Consider the following 26380-nt stretch of genomic DNA (forward strand, 5'->3'; position numbering starts at 1 on the left):
TTTTGCCGCTAGCCATGGGCAATGGTCCTACGATATCCATCGCCCACATGGCAAAAGGCCACGGACTTGAAACATTATGTAAGGGCTCTGCGGGTGAGAATATCAGCTGTGAAAATCTCTGACACTTGTCACACCTCTTAGCAAATTCCACCGCATCCCGTTTCATGTGGGGCCAGAAATAGCCTTGCGTCAATAATTGATGCGTCGTAGTCCTCCCAGCGTAGTGACTCCCACAGTCCCCTTCGTGTAATTCTGCAAGCACCTCTAAAGATAACCGCGACCCTAGGCATTTCAACAATGGCCAATTGAAGTTCTTTCGATACAGCTCTCCTTCCAACAGAACATATCTCTGAGACGCCTGTTCCAACCTCGTTTTTTCTTTCCCCTTCCCTTTAGAAAATGCTTAATGGGGTCCATCCACCCCCCTTCTTCTTCTGTAACCTGACACACCTTTATCACCTCCTCTGCGCTTGGCCTCTCCAATCTTTCCACCTGTATTGTTCTTTCCCTCGACCCGGGCATGGGCTGCGACCACGTCGCGCGGGCGTCGTGTCTATTCTTCTCCGCACCCCAAGTGTACAAACCAGAGCTTTGTAAACTTGCTGGCCCTTTGGTGTACTACCTTCAAGTACTGTCATTTGCGGACACCGAGCCGCGAACCCACCATTTGCCTGGCATACCACCAGATTCGAATCTGAATACACGGTCAATTCTTTCACTCCCAAGTCCTCAGCCATTCTTAATCCCGCTATAACGGCCTCGTACTTTGTTTCATTACTAGATGCCGCGAATCCTAGTTTCATGGTCAATTCTATTTTGTTATTGTCAGGGGTAACCAACACAACCCCTATGTCGCTGCATGCGTCTGTGGCAGATCCATCTGCGAATACTCTCCACCCATTCTTCTTATCCCAAGGATCTAGTAGATCGTGCTCCACGTCTTTCTCTGATTCCATGACCATCTCCTCTCCCCACGTCGGGTCCTCAGCGGGGAACTTTGCCAGAAACTCTGCGACTGCTTGCGCTTTCTCCGTTGTTCTTATTTGATATTGTATCTCATACGAGCTAAGTATCACTGCCCATTTCAACATTCTGCCTGATTTCTCTGTCCTTAATGCTTGCTTAAGAGGCAGGTTCGTCACCACCACCACCGAATGTGACTCAAAGTAGGGCTTCAATTTCATGGCTGAAAAGATTAAAGCAAGGGCATACTTCTCCATTCTGCTGTACCGCGTCTCTGCGTCCAACAATGTTTTGTTTTGAAAATACACCGGCTTCCCCACTCGACCAACTAGCCAGACAAGAACCAAACTAACTGCATACTCGGTGGCCCCCAAATACAGGTACACCTTCCCCTCCTGCTCTGGCCGCGATAGCAATGGTGCCTTGCCCAAATACCTCTTCAACTCTTGAAACGCCTCCTCACATTCTGATGTCCATAAGAAATTAGGGGTGCTTCTCAGTAACCGATACAGCGGCCTACATTTGTCCGATGACTTGGAAATGAATCTATTTAATGCCGCTACCCTTCCGGCTTCTCTCTGCCCTCGATGGGTATCTGTGGTACCCCCCGCTTTCTTTTTCGGTCGCGCCCGCCTTTCTTGGTTCCTTTTCTTTCTCCAACGATAGCACTGCCTTCTCGGATCTCTTAGACTCCTTCTGCATACTATCCTCATATCTGATGTATTTTTCCACTCGCGGATACAGTTCGTGCAAGGTTGCAATCTCGTTCTTCGCCACTGACTGGTGTACTCCTGTTCCTGGCCGCAACCCTCTTTCAAATGCGATCACTACAGTTCTCTCATCCAGATTTTTGACCTTCAATGTCTCGGCCTTGAACCGACATAGGTACTCCCTCACTGACTCCGCTGAGCGCTGACGAACATTGAATAGTGCTGTGATTTCCACCACCCGCTTTTTCTGGTGTATAAAGTGATCTATAAACGCCTGTTCCAATTCTTGAAAGTTTCTTATGTTTCCCGCTGGTAACCGGTAGTACCAGTCCGATGCCCCTCCTTTTAGACTAGCTGGGAACATCATACATCGCATACCGTCATATCGAGATTCTTGCCATAGTAGCATCTGCTGCCGGAAATGAAGGATGTGATCCACTAGGTCTCCTTTACCGTCATACCTTTCAAACCTAGGCTGGTTGAAACGCTTTGGGACTTCCGAAACCTAGATGCCGTCCGCTAATAGGTTGCGGTTTAGCCCGGCCACCACCTGACTAGCTGCTCCCCCACGACCCTTTGTCTGTTGCCGGTTAGCTTCCCTATCATTATTTATCATCTCTTGCACCTGTTCGACTGTCAAGCCGGTTACTGGATTTTCCACGAGATTCGGTCTATCCTCTTCCACTTCCGCGTCCTCACTTGCCTCTCCGCCTATCTCTACCTCTTCCCTTTCCATCTCCCTTCTCAACTCGTCATTCTCCTCTCTTAACCTCCCGATCTCTTCTCTCATAAGTCGCGTCTCTTCTGCTTCCTGCTCCTCTCTCCTGTCTCCTTCATCGATCACCGCCTCTGGCATCGGTTCCTGCACCGCCACCCTCTTCGGTCTACCTACATGTTTCTTAGGTGCCATTTATATCTATCTCGCTTTTATCGTTCCCACAGACGGTACCAAATGTAAGATCCTCAAAACTAAACAAGTTGAATTTGGAAAGAAAACTCAGATTCCAACCCTAATTCCCTCTTCACTCTCTCTTTTCTCTCTTCTTACCGTCTGCCCCCTTCTTTCTGTCCTCATGCTCTTCTTTTTATACCCCTTCCCTTCGGTTCTGGATCGTCCATCTGTCCACTAATCTGGTGGCTCTCCTCTTCGCCGTACCTAGGCCACGTCCGCAATCTAGGGTTCCGCGGCTATGTTCTCCTGCTCCCCAGGGTAGCTTACTAAGCTGCCTTCCCCTCCTTGTCCCGCTGACTTGGTCTCCTTTCCTCTATTGGAACGCCCCAATCCAGATCGTCCATCTCTCTCTCCATCCCTCGGTTCATCTTATACCGTACCAGTGCCACATCTGCGGTCTAGGGTTTCGCGGACATGATTCTATACTCCCCAGCCTTCCCTGTTACACTGTTACACTGCATCCTCTTTCGTCTCTGACCAAGTCCATTATTATACAATGGGCCACTACACAAACTAATTGGCAACTAACAAGAAATCCTAAGCCAATAAGGAAACTAGAAAGCAATTAACTAAAATAGAAACAACTAATTAGAAATAAGAGTAATAGGATACTTCTCAACACATGGTGTGGCTGGACACCATGTTCCTAATATACACTGCATCAGAATCCCATTTCGATTGAGCAAGCAATCCTGTTTGCATTCCTTAGTTTCTGATCCACCTCAAACCGTGTTTCTTGTCACATATCAACAGCTGATGTGTTACTACAGAATGCTGGAGGCGCAGCAAGAGTGGTGGTGAAATATGGGTATGCACATTGTGCTGAAAGACTGGGAAATTCTGCAGTAATGGTGGAGTCCAAGAAGAACGACTTCGATTGGTCGAAAATTCTTGAGTTGTTGAAAGACATTTTTAACGTGACGTGTTAATAGTCGCAAAGCATTGATGAAGTTGTCCACTGAAGAGGAAGTTGAGAGATTCCATGAATTGAGTTTCATCTTTCTAAGCTTAGTCTTACAAGGTGGAGACCATCATCAGAAACAATCGATCTGTCGTGGTTTCACAAATATAAAAGTTGGATTGAGTTTCTCAGAGTTCCCTTGCATCTATGGTCCTTAGAAGTATTCAGAAAACTGTGTTCCAGCTTTGGGAGGTTTTACAAGGTAAAAGAAGATATAGGAGATTATAGAGAACTCTCTCATGTCAAGATTTTAGTGGAATTTTGTGATCCGCTCAAGTTTCCTAAGATTCTACCATTGATTGATGAAGGTATCACTTATCCAATTAGAGTGTTGCCTGCAATTGATTATCTTCACTTTGGGAAATTAGGTGTTAAAGGAGATGAGTTGAACCCTGGGCTGACTCAAGAGACACCAAACTCGTTCCTATGCTGAGGTGGCCACCAATGATAGAGAGAGTCAGATTAGTAGGAACCCACAAGATTATTGTATCAATCAGTCACTCTGGGGTTCATGGTTCATACTGAAGCACACCATGAGATTCATAATTCAAATGGAATTGGAATTGCTGAAAGGAGCCCGTATAGATTGGCCCATAATGGTTTTGATGAGGGGGTCATGAGCCCAAAGGACAGGCCCAAGGAGCTTTAGGTCCTGAACCTTATGCTAAACAGTTAAAATCGGTTTTCAGTAGTAAACGGTCTAGGAGCGATATGCGATTAATCGGTTAATCGGTGATTTAATCGGTTGAATTAGTGTATATTATTATATACAATATTACAATTATACTTTAAAATATATAATAAAAACAACAATATGAGGTCCAATAAATAAGAAATATTTTCACTATCCGAAAACAAAAAGTAAGAAATATTTTAGTAAAACACAAGTTATTACTATTAATATATCTCATATACATTCAATTCAAAGTAAAGGAAAAACAAAGCAATTCACAAGTAAAAAAAACACATGAACTGCATTCTGTTCGTGGTCTTTCCTTGAACCCACCATGGAGTCAGGCTTTATCCATGGATCTATCCATCCTCCTAAACCACAGCCCACCAGACTTACTGAACCCAACCCCAGTACCTCACTTTCTTCTTGCTCAAAATAGCAAAACCTCTCTCTCCATGTCAAAAGTCAGAACCTCCGTATGATTCAGTGAAGGTGAACTTGCTTAGTTGAAAGATCCCATGGATCATGTTTGTATATATCCAGTTGCTTAATTAGCTCGATAGGTAGAGACCGATGCTGAATCTTCCTCTTTAAATAGAAACCAACAAGTTCCTCGTCGGTTGGATGAAACCGGAAACCAGGAAGCATAATTTCATCTACCTTATCAAAGTCAACAAATTCCCAACTTGCAAAATCCCGTAAAATAATCCCCTCACCCAATCATGTACAAACATCACAACACTCATCATCCCTAGTCCCGACTCCTTTTTAGTACCCACCTCATTTCTCCTCTCCCAATTCTCAAATTAAGAAAATCAAAACAATAAAAAATGATGCCACCAAAAATCCAAGTCCACCGTCCCTTCTTATCTACACCAACTTTCTCCCCAGTCTCACAAAACCCATCCCCAAACTACTTCGATTATGTTTTTTTTTTCCAATTCTAAGTTGTGATTCCGATAATATCGGCGAGGTTTTTTTCTAATTTGCCCGAGAAATCGGTTATCTCGGTCGATATGAGCGATAGAAACCGGTCAAAAAATTATCGCTCCAGCACCGATACACGATTAATCACCGATTAATCGCGATTTTAACTGCTTAGACCTTATGACACTAGTCCTGATGGACTCTATGCTCCAGATACATTTTCTGGAGTTAAAGGTTAGGTAGTGGGCTTAATCTTGATGTAGTTCAGAATTCACCACTGCCAACTCAATTTCACGTGAGAAGTCTTGTTGTCCGCCCTGCCAATATCCTGTTAGGACATGATACGGACATTGAAGGTAGGCGTGCAGAAGTGAACAGAGTAGTAGAGGACGACGATGGGAATTGGGGATCTGCTTTTTCTTCATCCTTAGGTGAGGTGGAGGAAGAGAATTCCAAAGATGAAGAGCTTCTTATCGATTCATTGCCGATCCAAAATGAAATAAATGGCTCGGATAATATTGCTTGCGTTAATGAGACCCAATTGGGTTGCTGATACCCTAATTTCTTTGGGTAAAGTGCTTGGAGTCTCTACGGGTTGCAAAAGTGCAGGGGATCTGTTGAAAGCCATCAACAACAGGGCTGAAACGGAACTACAGGTTCTAAAGAAGAATACAGAGGTGATTGGGAAGGGCAAATTGGTTTCTAATGTCGACTAACATCATGACATGGAACATGAGGGGATCTACAAACAAAGAAAAATCTCGTAGATTACGGAGGTTGATTCGAAAACACAGACCTATGATTGTGGCATTAAACCAAAAAAGGAAGTATGTAATGAAAAATTTACTGCGCATCTCTGGGGGAGAAGTCGCATGATTGGGATTTTATCCCTTCTATCGGAATATCTGGAAGATTTGTGTGTGTGTGTGTGGGGAGGAGGTTATATTGGGATACAGATAGAGTGAATGTAGACTCTCTCAAAGGCCATTCTCATTATCCCTCATTTGTCTGTCTATTGGACTGGGAGGAAAGTGGGTGTTATCAAGTGTGTATGGTCAGTCGATCCAGCAGACAAGGAGCAATTTTGGAATGAGCTAGCCAACGTGAATGATTTGTGGGATCGTCCGTGGTGTTCAGGAGGAGACTTTAATTGTGTCCGATTCACAGAAGAAAGTAGAAAGGGTTGCAGAAGCTCGAATGACATGAGAGCTTTCAATGATTTTATTGATAGTTTTGGCCTGGTGGATTTCAATCTGTCAGGAGCTAAATACACATACTCGAATCACCATCAATGTCCCAAGATGAGCAGAATTGACAGATATTTGGTAACGTCGTCGTGGATGGAGCATTTTCATGAACAAGAGGAGCAAGCACTGAGGTATAATTTTTCTGACCATCGCGTTATTTTCTTGGAAAAATGGCATGCTGAAGGAGGTCCCGTCCCTTTAAATTTGAGTTACTGTGTCTGGAAAAGCAAGAAATTGTTGGGTTAATGGAGGGTTGGTGGAATCAGACTGATAGTTGTTGGATGCCCAGGTACTTCTTTGATAAGAAGCTTAAGCATTTAAAACTTCAATTGCGAAAATGGAATAGGGATACGTCTGGTAGATTTGATCTGAAAATTAAGGAATGTCAAAAAAAAATTGGGTGAGTTGGAACAAAAAGAAGAACAGAAGAGATGGATCTGTCTAGCCAAGAAGTGGCTCTCAAAGATGAAACTAGCAAGAAGATGGAACATAGAAGGAACGTATTGGTTTTCAATGGCCAAGAATAAAGGTAACAAAGAAGGGGAGAGGTGCACAGGTTATTTTTATTGGATTGCTAATGATCACTTTCATAGAAATTCAATTAAAATTGATAATTGATGGTTAGTGGGTTAAGGATCAGGTCGTAATTAAAAAGCAGCACGTTGTTGATTATTATTCCGGCATATACAAAGAGGAATGTTTGGATAGACCTACTCTCGATGGACTGGAGTTACCTTGTATAGGGGAGGAACTAGCTGTATGGATGGAGAGGAACTTTGAGGAAGATGAAGTCAAGGGCCCTCACTCTTTGGCTGGTGAAAAATCTCCCGGACCAGATGGATTTTCAAAGGTGGCGTACAAAAGATGCTGGCACTTTATGAACGATTCTATCACGGAGGTGGTCTGTGAACTACTGGAAAATTCCTTTATTAACTGGAGATTCAATACGACATTCATCACATTGGCTCCAAAAGTGGATGGTGCAGCTACGGTGGTGGAATTCAGACCTATTAGCCTTCTCGGTGAAGTGTATAAGATAATAGCTAGTCTTAACACTTTGGCTTAAGAATGTGATGCACCAACTGGTTTGGGCATATCAAGGATCATGTTTAGAGGGACAACGAATTCAAGATGAGGTTTGGATAGCAAATGAACTTATTGATGCTAATAGAAGAAATGGTGCTCCTGGACTGATTTGTAAGATTGATTTTACCTAGGCATTCGATAGTGTAAGCCGCTCCTTCTTTGATTATCTGCTGGGCAGATTTGGATTTGGAGTTGAATGGAGACGGTGAATCAAAGCGTGTCTGTGTACTGCACCTTTTTCAGTTATGGTCAATGGCTGTCAAGAGGGATTCATCACTAGTACAAAGGGCCTGCGACAGGGAGATCCATTATCCCCATTGTTGTTTGTGCTTGTTGCGGAGTCATTAACAAGGATGGTGACAAACTTCTTTTTGTTTTGAGCACTTATCAGATGGTATTTAAAACTCTAGATAATGGTATGATTTCTGGGTTCAGAGCTTCAGCTACAAGTCCGAGTATCCCCATTCTTCAATACGCGGATGATACCATCTTCTTCTTTGATGCTAAAGATGATCAAGTGCTCAATTTAAAGGCTATCCTTATGTGGTTTGATGTGGTCTCAGGTTTGCATGTTATTCTGAAGTAAAAATCAGTTGTATGGAGTAAATGAGATCCGCTATTTAGCTGCATTGGCCATGGATTTCGGCTGCCGGACTGGTTCCTTACCATCCTCGTATCTCGGTTTAGCGCTAGCTGCAGGTTTTGAGGCTAAAAATGTGTGGAATCCAGTCATTGAAAGATGCACTAAACGATTAGCCATTTGGAAATGCATATACCTGTCAAACGGTGGTAGGATATCCTTATCAAGTCCACCCTTGCCAGTATGCCTATGTTACTTTTTTTTTACTCATAATACCAGCATCTGTGGCTAAAATCCCTGAGAAAATGACGAGGGACATTCTATGTGGTATGACAATTGATGTGCAGCGTTACTATTTGATATCCTGGGAAAGAGTGTGCCTACCAAAGGAGTATGGTGGACTTGGATTTATGCGCATTCGAGATGTGAATGCCTCTTTGCTCTCTGAGTGGATTTGGCATTTTGGAAATGAAGAAGAGGGCCTGTGGAAAGATGTGATCAGAGACAAATATGAAGTTGATGAAACAAGATGGTTCACTAAGAAAGTCAGCAAAGGTGAGGCTGCTTGCACACATCCCAAGGAAGCAGATTAGATGCGCACGCATCAAGAACAGGAACAGAAACAAAAGAAGATGATGATAGAGATTTAGTTTGCTTTTGTTGCTTCCAAGTTCTAACACCTTCCACTGATTTTTCTCCATATCCTTACTTAGTTGTTCGTTTCTCTTTGCTTTTACGAAGATGATGAATAGTTGAAGAAAGTCAAGCAACAAGCAAGAATAAGGGAGAGATAGAGAAGAATGGATAATTGTTATCGAAAAAAGGAGAAATGAAAGAAAAGTGATAAAGTTTGTGTTCATTAAAATTGGCCAAAAATTAAATAATTTGTTTAATCTGGTTACCTATTCTTAGTTATTTGAAGTTGTATACATGTAAGACGATAAAATCTCTGGTGAGGGTTGAGGGTTCTGTGAACCGCTGGTGGGGTGTAGAAGCATTTGGCATATAAAATCAGGGAGAGATCAAGTTTATATTTAATTTCTTAAATAGTTGATTAAGAGATTTCAAATTTTTGGGACCTTAAACTTTTGAAATTCTCAAATAAATCTGTTTATTTTCCTGAAAAATTGATCAAGACTACCAACTTTTTAAAGTTTGGAACCTTGAATCTGGGAAATTCTCAAATAAATTGGTCTCTGTACTTGACATGAACTTTTAAGTCGGAATAAAGAAGTTTAGCGAAAAAGGATTTCTTATTAGATTCATCTCGAGAAAATCCCAACCATCTGTTATGTGGACTCAAATACTCAATATTAAAAATTTCTCCCTCCAAAACCGAGCAATAATGTTAGATAGAATATATGGCTTTTTTGGTAGCCAACTATCCTTATTCAATTAGAAAAGAAATTAATCAGTTTTTTATTCTTTTTTATTTTTGGCAAAAGGAAAGATATTACTCCTAGCCCTAAACAAAACAACTTGACATAGTAGGAAATTGTAAATTGTAAAATAGCTAAAATTTGTGAAGTACATCAAGGATGCCCATAATTGTTGACGTTATCTTCACAAATCATTACTCGGGAAGCGCCTCATCTGATTCTTCCCAGGCATCAAAGAAGTCGACTACGACTTCAAAGCAGTGGTGCAGTCGCGTCACATAAATTGCGTCTGTTTCCTAGGCCATTTTGTGTTCTCTTTTGTGCTCATAAATTGAATGTTCAATTCTTTGTTGGGCATGCATTTTTGTATACATATATTCTATCAGGCTTTCTCTTAAACGGACGTCCATTTACGGACATGTTATATAGTGTTTTGAGCAGCTTATATAGTGTCATATATAAGCTGCCACGAGCAAGTTAAAAAGCGTAAATTAAAAAGTTGTTCAAGACACTAAGCTGCCCCACGGACATGTTCGTTTAAGAGAAAGCCTGTATATTCTATTACATAATTATATATATCTTTTACAGTTATCTTTTTTCCTTCTCTGATATATGTTTATTGTTATGCCTGTCTACAGGAAGCTCATTCCCCCTTCCCATTTATTTTTGTTCCAAGAGTATATGGACATTTAAGCAAAAGGAGAGTTCTGACCATGGAGTGGTTGGTTGGTGAACATCCAAAGGAATTACTTTTAGTATCATCTAGAAAGTCAGTTGATCGTAGCCCTGTGTACTCCGGAAGGCAACCACTTGATGCTAAGAAGCGACTTCTAGACCTGGTATGTAATGTCTTATTGTGGGAAGAAAACAAAGCACTTAGGTTACAATATTATGTTGCTAGGCTTTGTCAATGGAGCATATGGAGAAATCAGTGACTACTTGTGTGCTTTATGGAAAATGAGATTAAAATATACCTAATTTTGATTTTGATCTGTGCATTCTTATTGAAGAAGAGTTTATGTTATGCTTGTTGCACAACGACAAGTGGAATATAATCTCGCCAGAAAAAGTCTCATTCATACTTTTTTCTTTGAGACCTTCAGTTTTCTAATACTTGTATTTGCCTAGTTGTGCTTTAATGTTTTGTATTTTTTTTACCATAATATTAGTTGATTGTGCTGAATTGTGATTTGATCTGACTTGAAGTGCAGTGAGCAAACCAAATTTCTGTTCAGTCAGACCTAATTGATCCTCATTGATTGACAGAACCAATTAGAAGCCATCCAAACAGAAAATGAACGAAACTCATAACTTGTGAAGTGGTTGATGGGTGGTAATTGTTGGTATCTTACGATACACCATCTGCTACATACAGAATGAGAGAGTACTGATATTAAACTTAAAACGATTCAAGGTGCATATGATGAGGTGGGATGCGCAGGAAATGAAGAAAATACAATAATTTGAAATCATCACAAAAAATTTCCCTTCTCTATAGAGGCCTTAATGGATCTCGACATTGTTCTGGTGACTATTTCGGCAGTTTATTGTGTATTTAGTAGTGATGGTGATAGTTATTGTTGAGATGTTTAGTCCCACATGGGATATGTTAAACCATCCATAAAAGTATATAAGTCTTGGGGCCTCTTCACTTATCACCAATTGATTTTAAGCTATGATGCACGGATATGGGTACTGATACGACGACATCAGTTCGGGTATGATACAACTTTTTTTTTAAAAAAAAATCATGGATATGGGTACGGATAGGGATATTGGATATGGTATATGGGAATTTAAGTAAAAAATCCTTAGAAAAAATAGAATTTTAGTATGATTTCGAACATAAGGTGGTGGTGTGATTATTGATTAGCAACAAAGTAGGTACGAGTTCCTCTTCATCTTTTTCTTCTGTTCCATCTATGTTTTTGTGTACTCCCACCCCTTTGTATTATTCATTGCTATGTGACAATATGTTTCAGCAGTATCTAAAGTGTATCTTGTAACAGTACCAATATCGTACCCAGTGGACACTGCTGCAATAGGGAAACAACAGTATCCGTGCATCATAGGTTTTAAGTTGGTTTCCCAAATTTAATTTGGTATCAGAGCGAGCTATTGTGTTTGCCCCAAATGGCCTTGTTGTTTACTCCATGTATCCCAAATATGTTTGTCCACACGTTATAGGCCCACATAATGCCATACATTTGTTGGTTGGGGGGGGGGGATGTTCCACATGGGATATGGGACATGTTAAGCCACACATAAAAGTATATAAGTCTTGGGGCCTCTCTACTTATCACCAATGGTTTTACGTTGGTTGCCCAAATTTAATAGTTATAAAATTTGATGTGAAAATAAAATAGACATGATATGATTATCCAAAATAGTTATGTCCCATGCTCTTTCACCAAGTCTAAGACAGGGGCTATAGCCAATGGTGTGTGTGAGGGCTTATGGCTGTGCTCTCTCCTTAGTGAGATGGTTCAACAATGGTTAAACCTCAATTAAGTTTAATGAAAGAAACACCTAAAACAACGGTTTAAACCTTCAAACCAGAAGAACAATTCTCTTAGAATTAATGTTCAATAAAAACCATCCAACAATAAAGTCCTAGATGTCTTTATATAATAAACCACATTCCTAATTCTAGTTGGACTCCAAAATAGAAACATTGCTAATTAATCTAGATCTAAAACAAATAGGAAACTCAACTAATTTAATAATACAATTAGAACTATCTAATATTCTTCCATGCTCCTGCATTGACTAAGTTTATTGAGATTGACATTCACTTCCTTCGAGAGAATGTTAATTCTTGCATCATTATCGGTATGCCTGTTTGTTCATTCGGGCTTCTGGTTCTGTCAGAGGTGAGACCTCTTTAATTTTAAGATTCTGAAACGATCTCCTTCATTACCCTAAGCCCACACATTTATAAGCTAGATCCTAGTTATGTTGTAATCTTGCTAATGGAACTTCCACTAGCACAGGTAGATGATGTGTGTTTGTTGACTGCCGAGCCATTTGTACTTCGATATCATTAGCTTCTGGCTGATGGTCTGGTTTTAGTTGTAGCTGTTGGTTTATTAGCAACATTTTGATCTTGGTTGGAATGAATATTATGCATGTAGTTGGACGTAAGGAATCCTCACGAATATTTGGAGAAAGAAAATGAGTTTTGATGGTAGTAATATGATTTTGTTGACTTCTGATTTAGGTCTCTGTATTTAGATGTTTCATATGGTGTTGAGTTATACATTCAAAAATATTCATCTGTTTGTGAAAAATTGTTTTCAACTGAACAAAACAGCTTGATGCACAGGTTTTTTTTCAAGATCCACAGGTCTTCCTCATTATCAAAGTAGCCAATCAGCGTCTAGACTCTTTTGTCAAATAGGATATAAATGAACAGGAAATAAGAAATGCCATTCCAATTGGTTTTCACTTTTGACTTAAATTTTTGAAAAATAATACTTGCAACTTGTGGAAGCAGTAATTGTGGAGCAGTATGTTTATTTACTTTCTTGGCTTTTTTGTAGCCGAATCTTGACTTATCTAAGTTTTGAATAGGATCAGTTTTACTAATCATACATATTCTTTTGTTGTTCAAGGTTACTAAAGGAGTTGAAGCATCACTTACTCAACTCCTTGAAACAGGGTTATTGCATGCTGATCCTCATCCTGGAAACTTGCGTTACACGGCCACAGGACAAATTGGGTACCTTTTACCTTATTTTGTTTCAATGTGTTTTTGTGTTCATTTTAGTACAAGTGTCTATAATTTTCTGTACTTAGTAATATAGAAAGACGTTAATAAGAATGCATGCATCTCTGTGCAATTAGAACCGACAAGTCTCTTCTTAAATTCCTTGGCTCAACCACGGTATGGTTGAAGAGAATGAGGTGTTTATAGTTGAGATACCAGATTGTACCTAGTTTCTTTCATACCATAACAAGTTCTCTCTCCAACTTCTTGTGACCTATCTGTATCTCTTCGGCTGGTCTCCTGCAATAGGTTTTTGGATTTCGGGTTGATTTGTCGGATGGAGAAGAAACATCAGTTTGCGATGCTCTCGTCGATAGTCCACATAGTAAATGGGGACTGGGCTGGACTTGTTCACGATCTAACTCAAATGGATGTTGCAAAATCAGGGACTAGTATCCATCGCTTGACTCTGGTACTATTGCAGTTATAGTTGTCTTTTCATTCATAACTGCACTTTAAAAGCAGTGGTTGTAGTCTTGTCTATGTACCTATTGATTGTTTTTAGAGTTTCATCTAGTATATTCTCCGCAAGGATTGCAGCTCATGACACTTTCAGTGAGGTAGTGTGCCAAAGCTTCAATTTGTTTTACTATCTTACAGGATTTGGAAGATGCGTTGGGAGAAGTAGAAACTAAAGATGGAATTCCAGATATCAAGTTTAGTAGGGTGAGCATCAGATCTACTCACTGTGTTCTTATTCTTTTGAGCAATACATTCAACTCATATTTTAGCTATTGAATGGGAGAAGAAGAAAAAGTCTGGAGAAGAATAGAGAAAAGACTATACGCCATTAATTGGTTTTGGCCATTCTCTCACACACATTTATAAGAAATAGGTTTACAAAATAGAAACTTCCTAGAACCCCCAATGGACCGTCCGCAAGCAACGTGATATGGGGGAAATGCCCCTTAGAACTCTAGCAAGTACCTTCAAATCTCTGCAACTCATGGTGGATTGGTAGTCCTATATGAATGGTGCCAAACTTCCAGCTCAATTTCTGTTTACTACTTATCTGTTAGAAAGGGCAGGTTCTTACATCTCCTAAAGTTTACTCCAGGATCCCTATATTTTCACTATGCACAATCAAGGATTTGACTAGGCTTGACATAGTGAAACATCGATTTGTTATTATTCATTTATGCTTTTTAGGATATCATCCAACCAGTCTTTAAGTAGTTCATTCTAATATGCATTGTCTTATTTCTTCAGCTCTGCACTTTAGTTTCTCTATTGCCCTTGTTCAAGCTAACTGATTTACTTATTTATTTTTGAAGGTTCTTGCTAAAATATGGTCTGTGGCCCTCAAATATCATTTTCGTATGCCTCCGTATTATATGCTAGTGTTTCGATCTCTAGCCTCTTTAGAAGGTAACTCACATGTGCAAAAAAAATTACAGTTACTTATCTTTCTGTTGTGCCTTCCATGCTTCATTTACTTACATCCTTGTATAAAACAGTTTCTCTTGGTAATCTAAGTATTATAACATCTGCTGGAACACTGAAGTGAATCATAATGATAGTCCAACTGGTGCTGCAGCTCAGTGCACAGAAAATGATAAATATGGAGAATTCCTTACATGTTGGAGAACAGACTTCCATGCATAATTGTGCTTCGAGCGTCAATTTTCCCGCAGGTTCTTCATAAGATTATGGAGAATTCCTAACTTGTTTATTGCTTATCTAGAGTGAATGTGTATGTGTATGGATACTCACCGACAGAAAAGACATAATTAACTCCATAAAGTCATAAGGATTGCCAATTAATTAGGCATTGATGATTATGTTTGACATGGGTGCTTTTCAGGATTGGCTGTTGCTGCTGATCAAGATTTTAAAACATTTGATGCCGCTTTTCCTTATGTTGTTCGGAAACTCCTTACAGATAATTCAGCTGCATCAAGGAAAATTTTGCATTCAGTATGTTCCTTATGCAAACAATCCATTGTGCTGCTTATTTTCTAGGGTGTTAGTTACAGCTAACTTTGTGCACACCTTAAGACAGACGGGGTTTTATGTGTCCTGAAGGGATACACACTTCTCATGGTGTGTTTTCCAAGAACAATATGATCATACATGCTGGTGCTATTTTTCAGTGACCAAAGCCTCTTATTTATCTGAGGTGTTTTTATTTGTTTAGATGTGAATGGGCAGATGAAGTGTGGCTAGTGTCCTTAACTATGGTTAACACCTATTAATTAAACAGAATATCACATCAGTTTATCAGAGGTTTCAATCATCCGTTAACGTCGGTTTCCAATGCATGAGTTCATTCTGTGGGATCCTTGTTGTTGGTTTCTCATCCTTACCTGAGCAAACATATATGCCTTGTTGATCTCTGTTTTAGGAAATTGTTTATCAAACAGTTACCAGTATTGTCCTTTCCTAGTTATTGATTTGTTATTAGCGTCATTTTCATCGCTGTTTTCTAATCCAGGTAGTTTTCAACAAAAGGAAGGAAATTCAGTGGCAGAAGCTTTCACTTTTTCTAAGAATGGGTGTGAATATGTAAGTGCACTATATATTTTTAAGTTAAGAGTTCAGAAACAAAATACTTGATATTTTTGAAGTAGTGCTTGAAAGTAGCTTTAACTGAGCAAGTATTTCAGCCTCCTTTTTTTTTATCGCTAAATCCAATTTATTAATATGAAAAGATTGTAGTATTAAATGTAGTGGGCCTCATTGCAAGATTCTACAAAAATTCCCAAGAAGAGCCTATCTACCCCATTTACGTCCTTTTTGTAGGACAAGGGTATCCCACAATCCATGATGCCGTGTTAGAATGCAATGGTAATACGAGTTTATCATTAGTGCTTCCTTCTTTGTTGGAATGCAATGACAATTAAGTCTTGTTGGGTGATACAACTGCCATATCCACTAGAGCCAAACCCTTTTCCCAAAAAAAGCACCGAAGAAGCTATAGTCTTTATGTATGTAGGCGAATTTTCCTGTATTCCCTAATGTAAATGTTTTGTCGTCCCAATGATGAAGTAGTTAATGTAAAGTATCAATACTAATTTTTTCTTGGTATTACCTCGACTGATATCCTCATGACAGATCTAGTTTCTTTTCTAACTTTCTTCCTTAAATTTGTGCATACTTTGTTGGATTCAGAAAAGGCGTGCAGAGGTTTATAGCATCAAACTTTGAAGCTTCCCATGAGAATGCGCCAACAGTTGATTCATCTAAAGTTGCAAATCTAGTCGTTAGACTTTTACCATCTAAAGATGGTATGGTGCTGAGAAGAGTTCTAATGACTGCGGTGAGTGGCATTGAACTTGGTTGTTTGCTTTACGTTTACATATTTCATTTTTCTCTGGATTGTCCATTTCCTGTAAGAATTAGAAAACCCATATGAGGCACTTGGGGAGAGATTAATGTCAACAATATATCTTCGATTTTCAGGGTCAGACACCTTTATCTAGATAAATAGATATAAACTAACTACACTTTTACCATAGAAAAAAAAATGAGAAAGAAGTGAGATCTTGTATGTGCTGCATCCTACTTCAGAAAGTCTCAGTTGGGGTTTTTTAGGAAAGTTTAAGCTCATTTTTGTGAAATTAGAGCAGAATTGAGAAGTAAAATGGAAGCCATACAAGTAACCTTTTCACTTTTGAAATACATTATCTGTACATTTCCAAACAAGTTCTATAATTTTTATAAAGTTTCTATTTGCCTATTTGGATTGTTAAACTCAATCTCTCTACGAATAGATTCTTTGTGTCAATTACTATTAATAAACTGTGCATGGTGAAACTAAAACAGTCTTTTTGTTGTGACAATGAAAAGGATGAAGCTTCATTAGTTCAAGTGATGGTCTCTAGGGAAGCAATCGTCTTCCGCAAACAAGTTACTATTGCTCTTGCCTATGTACTCTACCAGTGGATGAGCCAAGCTCTTGGACAGAGTAATGACACAAGCCATTTGAAATCTGGCGTAAAAATGGTAAGTGGACTTCACCACAAAGACGAGAGTCCATCTTCTGGGATATCTGCTTCAGTCTATGATTATCATTCAGTCATAAAAGATAGACGTCTGCAACTAATATGTAGAAAGGTACTAGACTCCGCAAGAAGGCAACCCCTTTTGATGCTCAAGTTTTCCTGGGCTTCAATAGTGATGTTCCTTTCAGCTTTTGCGTTTGCTTTTCATAAAATTCTGGTTATTTGGTCCGACAAATGTATTGCTTCTCTGTCACTTGCTCCAAGGATGATTGCCTTCAGTTCTTGAATCTCAAACGCGATGTCATGCTATACAAGTATATTCTTTTACTATTTTTTATTGATATTGGTACAAGTATATTCTGTTGTACATCAGTACATGGAAGGATTGAGTGGTGAACACGAAGTTATGGCTGCGAAGCTGCAGCTTCTTGTATTTAGCTTTCTGCCATTTCCGCCATTCAACACACTCAAATGCAGCATAGGCAACTCAAATTGATTCATTGGATCGCTAATTTTGAAGGAAAAAGAGGTGGGGGAAGGTGGGTGGATCGGTGTCTTGTTTATTTTCACTATGCTTGTCTGAGTGGTTATGCCAAGCAACTTGGAGATTATATGCTCTAAGTTGTTTTCGGAGTTCAAAATTTTCCTGGGTAAAGACATGCATGTGACTCCCATATGAGAGGAATTAAATAATGTTAAAAGGGTAATTTCTAGTAACCAATAGTTTCTATTGTGTCACTAAGCTATCCATTAAACTACTAGATGTAGCATATTCCTGTTAAACTACAAAATGTAGCTATAATATGTAGCTATAATTTAGTATCAAACAAGAAATGATATATTGACTATGGAGAACTTCACGTTGCGTCACTAATCTACATATTAAACCATTAAATATAGCATACTAACACTAAACGACTACGTAGCATATAATTTAGTATCCAACAACAAATGAAATATTGTACAATAAAAATTAATTCAATTAGTATTGCGAGCTATTTGTGATGGCATTAGGTTGCTAGTAGTGTACTATGCACCAGGGGTGGAACTTGGGTGGGATTAGCCTAAGCCCGATGGACTAAAGCCCGACTTTTGTTGGTCTTGTGCTAACATGTCAGATCCGTGGTCCGGATTTGGTTTTGTAAAATCAAAATCCGACTCGGTTTTGGGTTGGGCTCGGGTTAGAATATGAAAAAACCAAAAAACCCGAGTCAGTATGCATATATGTATGTATATATTTCATTCCTTCTATTTTTGTAAACAAATAAGGTTAAGAATATCTATTTTAGAGAGAATAATGTAATCAACAAAGTTAGTTTTCCTTTCAAACAATTAAATATATTTGATTTCATTAGAAGATCTCAATTCGGTGTTTTTTACCTTATAATTCCAAAAAAATCCGAAAAGTTTGACCAACGCAACCCAATCCGAATTGGCCGGGCTAGGGCTTGGACAAAAAATTTAAGGACCGACTAGGGCTTGGTCCCGGGCTCAGGTTGAAGCATTTGAAACTCGGATTGGGCTCGGGTTATACCTCAACCCGACCCAACCCACCCGAGTTCCACCCCTACGCACCAGTGCATGTTATTTACCATTTTATTACAGTAGAACATTAAGTGCCACAAAACTGGTGTTGAGATTAATAAGCAGTCACTTAAAAGAAGTTTAATCATATGATAAAATCATTGTATCTCAAACTATTTCTCCTAAAAAGTCGGCATACTTTGTTTTGTATGTCACTACATTATGGATTTTATATTGTAAAGAAGAATTATGTTAAAAAGAGAATTATGGAGTTCTGACAAGTTACTTTCATACTTGTCATGTGTTCATAGTGCAAACGTGTTACATCATATTGTATCTTAGGCATAACAAAATGGGCTATTACCGAAAAAATTACAGCAAAATGTGCAAAAAGACACAGTAAGTGCTTACGTTTTAAAAAATGGTCAAGCGCTTGTCAAGTATTTCAGATACTTACAACGTGAGCATTATGGACTTGCAATGAGAAAAGTGACAGATTACATCTTACAAAGCTAAAACTTGCAATCATAAAAAGAGAGAAAAATGTTAGAATACATCTTACAAAGTTATAACTGTGCAAAAGTTCAAAGTTGAATTTTGCATTACACATTACATTTTTCATTTTATATTTAGCTCTGAGAATTCAGACAGAGTCATTTTCAGGGTAACAATGGGTTCTGCAATCAAACTAGTTGTTGTTTTTTTTTATGCCATCTTTACTACATCACGAAGTCATTGAAATCCCTCACAACTCTTGCATTTCAAATACTTTTTCCCAATATTTAATCCATACTTGGTAGTCTTAATAGTCCTCCTTCTGATCCCCTACAGTCTTTTGTATTGCATTCACAGTCTGACCAAAGGCACTCGTGCATCTAATAGCCTGGCTTACCACACTTAAAGCATTCGTTTGTTGATGAGCTTGATCCAAAAAGTTTATCAGAAACAACTTCATCCAACCATTGCAAATAACTTCAACATGAATTATGCTGGCACTTAAAGTACTTCCTTCTTGGATTGCTTGTTGTTTGTGATATGCCCAACAATCGGATCCCATCACATGTAACTTATTTACAGGGAGAGTACATAAGTTGGCACTCAATAGTTGAGTGTCCAAGTTGATCACAGACCTGACATTCAACCTGTGGTGAACGAAACATGTACTTCTCATTTTGAAACTCATGAAGATAGCGACAATGAACAAATGTCTCAGCAACTAATGCAGAAATTAAACTTCTCAATAGGACAGTTCAAACCAATAGCTCAACCAAGTTCAATTATTCAAGAATTACTAATCTATGAAGTAAAGGAAAACCTTCACTCAACCAACAAATTTTTTCATGCTCTTTATACTTGATAAACTTGTTAACATTTCAAAGATCAAATTCTTCGTGCTCTTTATACTTGATAAAATTCAAAGTGAAGAATGAGACTCAATAACTCCAAATTTTCTCTTATTTACCCCTAAACATAATCAAACTTATGAATTTAAAGGGAAATTACCTTCATTTTTGCAAAATTAATGTGCTTATATGCTTGCTTCGTCCTTCTTATGCTTGATTGGATCTTATGCAATAGCAGTAATTGAGAATTTTCTTAAAAAAAACCATAACCCTAGATGTTGGTGTTGTTTATAAAAAAATAAAAATAAAATAAAATAAAATAAGGGAGGGGTTAGACTGTTGGAGCATACGGAGAGAACAAATGCATTCACCAACTTCTACTAAAACACTAGATGTAGCATACTCCAATTAAGTCGCTATATATAGCATACTCATATCCCATTAACCGACTAGATGTAGCATACTCATATTAAACCACTAGATGTAGCACACTCCCATTAAATTACTATATTGGATTGAATTAGTACTGTGAGCGATGACAAAGTGGTAGAGCTATATTAGAATGAGAGTCTATTAGAGATGTACAAAGCTTACAACATAATGAAATATGTCGATGATAATTTGAATGCCTAAACGTAGCCGTAATTTGAATGTGAACACTCAAGTACCACACATACCTGTAATTTGAATGTGAACACTTAAGTACCAAATATAGTCGTAATTTCATTTAAAAATATAGCTGTAATTCAAAAACCAAACTACAATGTTTAGGCGTTGAAACACAAACTTAAACACTTAAGTGCAACCCAAGAATCATCACTAAACTACAATAATGATTCTCATATGATATTTATTGTATCATACATACATACTATTATGAAAGAAAGAAGACGACGGCTTCTCATATTGTGTTTTTCTGCATTTTGATTTACATTACTGGTCATACTTACTTTCTAGTATATGAGGCCATAGTATATATATGCTAATATTGAAGCAGGGGACTTTCTTGGATGAACCCTATGCATTTGAATTTGTCAAAATCAAATGTCAAGTTCATTTGACATCAGAAAAGAGTTAGTGATCATGAACTTGGACTGCCAAAATGCAATTTATTGCAAAACAACAATGTCAAGTTCATTTGACATTGTAATAAATTTAGTGGGCACAGTGTCAAGTTCATTTGACATTGGGATAAAATTGGTGGACATGTCGCAATGACATTGGAAATATTCAATGTCAAGTTCATTTGACATAAGCAACATATAATGTCTTTTGTACCGTTGAGAAGTTGCATGTGTGACTTTATTTGTGATACTCCACTACCATAAGCTATTTGGAGTGCCATATTCGTCTATTATGCTAGATAAAAAATCAAGCATTATCTTGCTTGTATAATCAATGCAATTCAAGTGTACAACTATTAACATTGAGTGTCACCTATGCAACTCTTAATATGATACTCTAAGCCACATATTCAATAATATGATACTCTGAGTTGCATATACCTCGATAATATAACACTTTATGTCACATATTCAATAATATGATATTCTAAGTTACATAAACCAAGAAACACTGTTTTAGAATATGAAGTAAATTTCTACTTAGAGTAACATGCTAGGACTACCAAATGGCATCGCATGTAGTCGCCTAATTACAACATATGATAGAATTTAGTAGAAACTCCATTATCTTTTCTCTTATTTTATGATGTCTCCATCAAATGTTGTCCAAATATTAATTACCAATAAGAAAATAAAACAATACAAGTTTACAATTTGATATTATGAGGTCAGTTATATAATACAGAATACGTATGTTCTACCTAATCTAACATGAGCATAGTACTTATGCTGTCATTTTCTTTTCATGTATAGAGTACTTATGTTATACCTAATCTAACTTGAGCAATCGTCTAACTTCTTAAAAAAAAATAAAGTAAATAAAAAACCTTCAAGAACCCTCCAATTGTTTTGTAAAACACACATGTTCTGGATACTAAATTGCATACTCCATCTAAGAACTGATACACGATATCCAACCTGCGACATTATAATTGACATGTCAAAAGTAATAACATCTAACGAAAAGAAAAGTTTCCATCAGAAAATTAAGTTACTTGGTTGTTGTAGTCCCAGATTACCTACAACTCTACCCCACATACACTATCTGACATAACAACTCCATCACACAACTTACACATATATGGACATAAGCTATAAACTCAAATCATCCAAGAACAAGTTTTATTCCAAAGCTTAGCAACCTAGCTCTCATTCCTCTAACAAATACCTTTTTGACCTAGTTACTCTGACAGGTGCTTGTTCTTCTACATCCTGTACACCATGGTCCATTTTCTTTTGGGCAATTGCATATTTTTCTTCCTGCTGCACTGCTACCAGTTCCTTCTACTACACTGCTACAAGTTCCCCCCTGCTGCTACTGGTTCCCAAGATCCCAACACTGCTAATGGTGCAGAGACTAATGGAAACTTAAAACCTAAGGGAGCAAGAAATGAAGGCATAGGCAGAGACTACATGGGAACTACTATAATGTGCTATACAGCTGAAGGTCGTACAAGAACAATCTTACATCAGGAATTACAAGCTATTCTTAATGGCTTAAAATTGTGCATACTACAAGGTAGGTTATAAGAAGATAGAGATTGAAAATGACTCAAGATATGCAACACAGATTCTGAACAAGAAAGAAACCATGCTATGTGATAAGTGCTCAAAAGTAATGAGTTATATCCTCAAATATGTGTATGTTAGTCTCCATTTTATATTTAAATGATCTAATATAATGCAATTTGAGTTTTTGCAGGTCAAAGAACCTAAATGCAAAAATATGGAGGGAAAATAAGTCAAACAAGCAAAAAAAGAGTCATTGGGATATTTCAAGGCCTAGGGCAAAAGTGTCATATTTGTCTCCAAAAGATGTCAACCCTAATAGGAATCTAAAAAAGATTAATAGTTGAGTTAGAAGAGTCTTGAAATTGATCTCATAGTCTTAATTCCGAATTCATGAGAAGAGGAGATCAACATTGAAAAGAATTTAAAGTTTCACAAGAATTACGAAACTGAAAGTTGTTAGAAACTACAGCATGAGAAATAGCTTGAAGGGCAAAGTAGACCACGTCTGACTTTTGTGCAACCGAATCTAACTTCTTCAGGATTTCTTCTAGAAAAATTCGAGAGAGTTTGATCACCGAATAAACGTATGATTCGCATCTATATCCAGACGGACGTGTAAGACAATATATAAGGCACAAAAGGAGTTAACATGATAATCCTACTAGGTGAGATAAACACTGATTGGTTTACTACTTGACTTATCAGTATGATATTCCGTTTTGAATAGACTACAAGACCAAATGGCTATCTCTTCAGTTGATGTCACCTTGTGATCAACCAAATCAAGAATAAATGAGACTATACAACGAATTTAAGCATAGAAGAATGGTTGGGTCAACTTGGACTCCGATTTACATAAAGACTCTTTGAGAAATTAAAATTGAAAGGCTCAAGTCTTAGGGGTTGATCAGCTCCTAAATGTGCATTTTATTACTCTTACATTACTACATTACAACCCTTCTTATGCACAATGAAAATACAACTCATAACTTTTATTGCCTTTTTCAGGTTACAGAGCAATTCAGACCACTTATCATAAAAGCTGCGTCTTAGCACCGAAAAGAGCCTTATTTACGCTTATTATGAAGACTCGAAGCTGCTATGAAAAAGTACTGGAAAAGTCAAAGTCAAAGTCAAAGGTCAAGGACTCAAAACTAGATAGCTGAAAGTCAAGTCCTTAACTCAAAAGACAAGAGATAAATGTCCTTGACACAAAAGGAGGCTTTCTCTAAAACCTATCTTGATCAAGAAGAAATCAAAAAGTAAAAAGGAAAAACATAAAGGAAACTTGGTGAGGTGTCACAAATGTAATGGGAGAGGGCAAATCAGTCTTTTGTAAAAGTAGGGGTATAAGAACTCAAAAGTAAGATTAGAGAATGCATCTAGATTTATTCTAGTGTCATGTAGGATTTTAATTTCAAGTAATTTTACATTCAAGTTATTTACTTTTTGTTCTTCATTTTCAATCTAGTTATTTCTTCAAGTTTTTGTTCTTCATTCAATCAAGTTATTTCTTTCAAGTTTATTCTTCATTTCAAACAAGTCATTTCTTTCAATATTTGTGCTTTCAATCAACTAGTCTTTTCTCATGTTCTTCCATATAACTAGAGTTAGTAGAACAAGTCCTAAAACTACGAAACATACTTTTTCTCCTTCAAGACTCCCTTTCATCCAAGTTTTAAATAATTTATGGTGAGCCTCATTCAATATCTTTTGAAGACTCCCACAAATACAACTTCAGGGGTCAAGTCTCTATACTAATCCTTTAGTTTTGTAAAAGGTTAAGTTGCTCTTTCATTTGAAATTCCTCCAGTAGTGTATTATATAAACTTACTCTAGACTAAGACTTTTATCAGTGAGATATGATTTATTTCTAGTAATAGAAACTTAGTTTAAAAGTTTCACGTACTAATCCTGACTATGACTTATAATTTCCAATTTTCATTAGCAAGTTTAAAAGATAAAAATATATTTTTCACCTAGAATCACCATAATTCACATATGAAATTTCCAAAAATATAATGAAAATTATGCAAAATTTCATATCACAATCACCATGATCTGTTGAAAATGAGGTGATGGAGATTTGGGACTTAATGCAACAGCTTAGCTAAGTGAAGGTTGTTCATTTAAAAAAAAAAAGGAGTCTAATAGAACAACTGACTTTTCAACCTCCCTAAGGGGTCCAGAAGGGAAAGATCTTACATGAATATAGTAGTAATATTGTTTATGTAAGAAATAGAAAGAGCTTATTAGCACGAAAACATAAAATATTCATTAAATGTTAGTAGAGCTTCACCAAGTTGTGTAGGCAATTCATTTGTCTCCTTTAAAATTTATTTTTCCGCGGGTATTTTTTGTAATACCGATATTCCATGGCAACACTGTAATAAGGTTGAAGGAGTTCTTAAAGTATTTTGAACTCATGTCATTACCACTAGCAATTTTGATGCTTCAAAGTAGTGTGTGGCTTATAAAAGCCCCACGCCGTGACAATAACAATCTCATTAGGAAAATTAAAATTAAAATTTGTCAGACAAACTACCTAGAGTGACACTAAGTGAAACATGTCCAGGTTGTCGGCGCAGCCAAGTTTTATTTGGGAGGCCGACTTTAATTGTTTGAATGTCTCTCTCTTTGCCCATATCTGACTTCTTCTTTACTGAACCATCTAGATAGGGAAATAATAAACATTTACTTATAAAAATTTAACTTACAAGATACACAAATAGATAAGGATGATAAGGCACTATTGACTTACCATCCATTCCACAATCCCTGACGCTTTCAACAGTAGTCGCAATAGAAGATGGAGTTTGTGGATTACAACCTATTGAACCTGCTTTCTCATCGACGGAGATTGGAGATGCTTGCTCAATCGTCTTCAACTTCTTTTTCACCGGAACATCTATATACGCCACAAAATAAAATATATTAAAAAGTTAGATAAAATGGGAGTATATAAAGCATCTTTTATTTTAAGAATTCACACTCTGTAAAGCAATAATAACGTCTATTTGAACATTCTCTACACAATCTTAGACCATCTCTGAATTAACTCCCCATAATTGGTCCGTGTAAAGATAAGAGCAAGAGTAGTTCTTTTAATTTATTTATTATTTTTTTTTGCAAGGCAAATTCAAACTTTCAAGATGGTAATAAAAACACATTAAAGTTGCTACCACGAACAAACTTCCTTCTCCTCTTTCCAGTGTGTCGTCCATGTCCACAAAAGCAGGGAGTGCCTCTATGCAGTTAAAAGGGAACATCGCCAGGGTCCAGGAGTCAACAGTGAAGACACCCATGCTTTTCTTCAATGCTCTAAAAGACGGTGGGCGGACGGTGGGTTTTATATACACACTAAGGGGTTTTATTTGTTTATTTAAATATGTAATAGTGTAAATGTGTATGTATATATATGAAAAATGAAGAAATAAAACTTTATAGACTTCTTAAAATGCATTTTAATGAAATGTGACCAAAACATGTGTCATAATTCAAACAAAAATGCATAAGAGTTTCCAAACCAAATATGTTACATGTCAGGTACAGTATTAGTTAGGACAAATCAATATCCACCAAGACACTAGCTTGCATAAAACCCCATTGAAACTCTTAGCAGTTGTGTCATCTACATCTGCATGCCTTCCAAATGCCCTTCCCATAGCAAGTAGATTATTTACTTC

At 37.6% G+C, this 26380-nt stretch overlaps 1 protein-coding gene across 1 annotated transcript in view; it reads left to right on the top strand.

Annotated features, from left to right (window-relative positions):
* ATATH8 (Protein kinase superfamily protein) overlaps positions 1–17521 on the top strand; it is a 32972-nt gene extending 15451 nt beyond the window's left edge. The window contains exons 8-16 of the mRNA XM_086573682.1: positions 10117–10317; positions 13093–13199; positions 13497–13659; positions 13848–13913; positions 14522–14615; positions 15052–15164; positions 15682–15752; positions 16359–16506; positions 17037–17521. Coding sequence (XP_086429808.1) covers positions 10117–10317; positions 13093–13199; positions 13497–13659; positions 13848–13913; positions 14522–14615; positions 15052–15164; positions 15682–15752; positions 16359–16506; positions 17037–17477 — 1404 coding nt within the window. The 3' untranslated portion in view covers positions 17478–17521. The remainder of the gene's footprint in view (positions 1–10116; positions 10318–13092; positions 13200–13496; positions 13660–13847; positions 13914–14521; positions 14616–15051; positions 15165–15681; positions 15753–16358; positions 16507–17036) is intronic.
* Positions 17522–26380: the final 8859 nt, after the last annotated feature.

This window comes from Coptis chinensis, chromosome 7, assembly GCF_015680905.1.
Source record: "Coptis chinensis isolate HL-2020 chromosome 7, ASM1568090v1, whole genome shotgun sequence".
Taxonomy (NCBI): domain Eukaryota; kingdom Viridiplantae; phylum Streptophyta; class Magnoliopsida; order Ranunculales; family Ranunculaceae; genus Coptis; species Coptis chinensis.